At 39.9% G+C, this 2,737-nt stretch overlaps 1 protein-coding gene across 1 annotated transcript in view; it reads right to left on the reverse strand.

Moving 5' to 3' along the window:
* The window catches only part of LOC107579090 (uncharacterized), a gene marked incomplete at its 3' end in the record, with an annotated part of 4,695 nt that extends 1,964 nt beyond the window's left edge, over positions 1-2,731 (reverse strand). Inside the window, exons 1-2 of the mRNA XM_016264964.1 lie at positions 1,932-2,731; positions 450-617 (exon numbers count right to left, since the gene is read on the reverse strand). Coding sequence (XP_016120450.1) covers positions 450-617; positions 1,932-2,655 — 892 coding nt within the window. The remainder of the gene's footprint in view (positions 1-449; positions 618-1,931) is intronic.
* Positions 2,732-2,737: the final 6 nt, after the last annotated feature.

Genomic DNA, 2,737 nt, shown 5'->3' on the forward strand with positions numbered 1-2,737 from the left:
GACCAGCATAAACCAGCAAAGGACCAGCAAAGGACCAACTTAAACCAGCTCAAACCAGCATCCTAGCTTCAAAACATACCTAACCAGCATATGCTGGTTTTTTCAACAGGGATCAAACACACTAGTTGGGAGCTGAATGCAGGTGAGTCCGACTTGCAGAATAGTTTAAAGTGAATGAAATTAGTAAATTCTCTGTCCTCCTTTAATGAATAAGGCTACATTAATATATTATTCTAATGTTTAATATATTCAAATAGCATTAAGTAGAATTATTAGCTTCAGAAGAGCATGAGTAAACTGTGAATTTAGACTCCATGGTCACACTGGTTTAAATTCACTTTTTGTGACCTAAAATGAGTTGTCATAAATAGGAAGAAATGCATTGATTGCACAAAAACTTCCTTCGAAACCAATCGGCACATGAATTGAGTGTATATGTAAGTGAATACCTGATTCCTCTGTGATATTGCTAGTAATAGAGCTTCCTCCTGCAGAACTGCGCTGTTTGCTCTCCTTGAAGAGCTTGCGTCTCCTTGCCCAGTGGTCTGAATGCTCCTCTGAATCTTTATGAATGGAGTCCGTTGGAGGCCTGAGGTGCTCTTTGACCTCTAATGAATCTATGAATTATAAAATACACAAAAATCAGTAGGACTGATTACGTCAACATTGTAAAGCCAAAGCCAACAAAACACTGTTTTAGTCGTTTTCAGCTTCAGGGCACAGATTGGTGACCCAACAACACAGATCCAAATTTGATGATCCTACAAAATGACTGTAAACAAAAATGTCCAGAAATCTGGACATTAGTAAAACAATTCTCAAAATTACTCAAATGACAGGCTGAATGGGAAAAATGTTTTTCCCCTTTCATGTAAATTCTTACCATTTTTAAAATGAACTAATGGTGCGTTCAAGTCATGTCGGATAGATCATATTTACGAGTTGAATGCACATGAACGCCACCACAAAGTCGTTATTACGAGTGGGAAACTCAAAATTTTCTTTAAGCCCCGAGTTTCCGAGTTGGGGGCGTGTCAATGAGAAACATGGCGGAATCGATGGATGCAACTTCTGTAGCTGACGGAAAATTTTTGCTTAAATTGATAGTTTAGTTGTCCTATAAACTTAAATTGGTCATGTTCTTGTTACGTAGCTAGTTAATGAAATCCAAGTTAAAAAAATGCTATCATTTTTGCACCTATAGGTGAAAAATCTTTTGATTTGCCATGTTGCATGTTGCATTTAGCTAACAGCTTTTTTTAATCTCTGTATTTTAGCGTTTGTTGATGCTGAAAATCAGTTATACTGGGATCCTGGTCTAAAAAAAACATTAAAAACGCAATCGCCATCTTGTGCCGACTAAACTGACTTAAACGCACCTGATGTCATAATTACGACTTGTCAACTCGTAAGTACGAACGTCCCAGGAGGACTTGAACGCAGCATAAAACCGCCAGTAGGTGACGGCAAGTCACTGTTTTAATTAGTGAGTCACTGATTCATTCATTCAATGATTCAATACGACTGATGATTTAAACGATTCATTCAAAGCAAGTCACTTTATGAATGGGTCTTTGAATCATTGACTCAACCGATTCATTCAAAAAGGACAAATCATTAAAACACCGCTGTGACTTTTTCATTGGCAGAACAGAGCAAGTTGCTTTCAGCAATATTGTGTCTAAAATGTGTGTCACTTAATATTAACGTAAACATTGAAAATTGTACTTATTTAAACTGTAATCAGAAAACCACAATACTATAATTGAAACAATTTAGCGAGAGAGTGAGTGAGTGAAACTGTGTGTGTCCATTAGAGAGTGAATATGTTGAGTTTCAGTCTCTCCAGCATTCAGAGATTTAAGGAGGTTGTGACCCACCAGTGAAAACCACTTTTAAGAAAGCATACTGTAAAATATTTAATTGCTTACTTTTTGAGGCACTTTGCCGTTCAGACAAGTAATTTTTATAAAGCTTGGCTGTAGTATAGACATCTGTGCTTGTTTTATCCAGGGGTTCATTTGTTTGCACTTCTCCAGACTGTTGAGAGGACGTGTCTATATGTAAGATTAGCATACTATTCGCAGAAGTTGTGGTTTTTCGTGCTTGTGAGGAATCCTGGAGCTCCTCCACCACTTCTCTGATGCAGGCAAGGTCCTCTATTGGAGACGCAGTAGGAGACTCACCCACAGGGTTCAAAGCATCTATCTGATGCTCCTCATCAAATGAGAAGACATGCTCACAGTCCCCAGTGATTATTGTCATTACCGAACCTCTCCGTTTCTTTGGAGCATCGGCTTCGTCTCTGTCACACGTGTTATGCTTGACACCGTTGGATAATCCTTCGTCGATTTGTTCCTCAGAGTTGCACAGGGACGGTGGGATGACATGAATAAGAAGCTCCCTGTGATGTCTCTCCATGGTGTCACCTGGAGAGATGGACTCATCCAGCTCCAGCATCTCCTCGTCAAAGCCACTTTCATTGACTTCATTCAGCTCAGATGCACCATCTTGATCCGCACCATCAACGAGCATCAAACCAGAACTCGGTTGCTCCATCTCGTCCAGCTCTGCTGGCCCATGATATTGTTTGCCTCTAAAGAAGACTTCTTCTGGGCTCTCATCAGACCTGGATGGATAGAAGGGGTTCTTCATTGAGCGGTAATCTTTAAACTTGGGAATACAAGAGTCGGGACCTGTTGTGGAGCTTGAGCTTGGTCTATAGCTGCTGCTACTG

Source organism: Sinocyclocheilus grahami, unplaced genomic scaffold (genome assembly GCF_001515645.1).
Source record: "Sinocyclocheilus grahami isolate Dianchi unplaced genomic scaffold, SAMN03320097.WGS_v1.1 scaffold14085.1, whole genome shotgun sequence".
NCBI classification, from domain to species: Eukaryota; Metazoa; Chordata; class Actinopteri; order Cypriniformes; family Cyprinidae; genus Sinocyclocheilus; species Sinocyclocheilus grahami.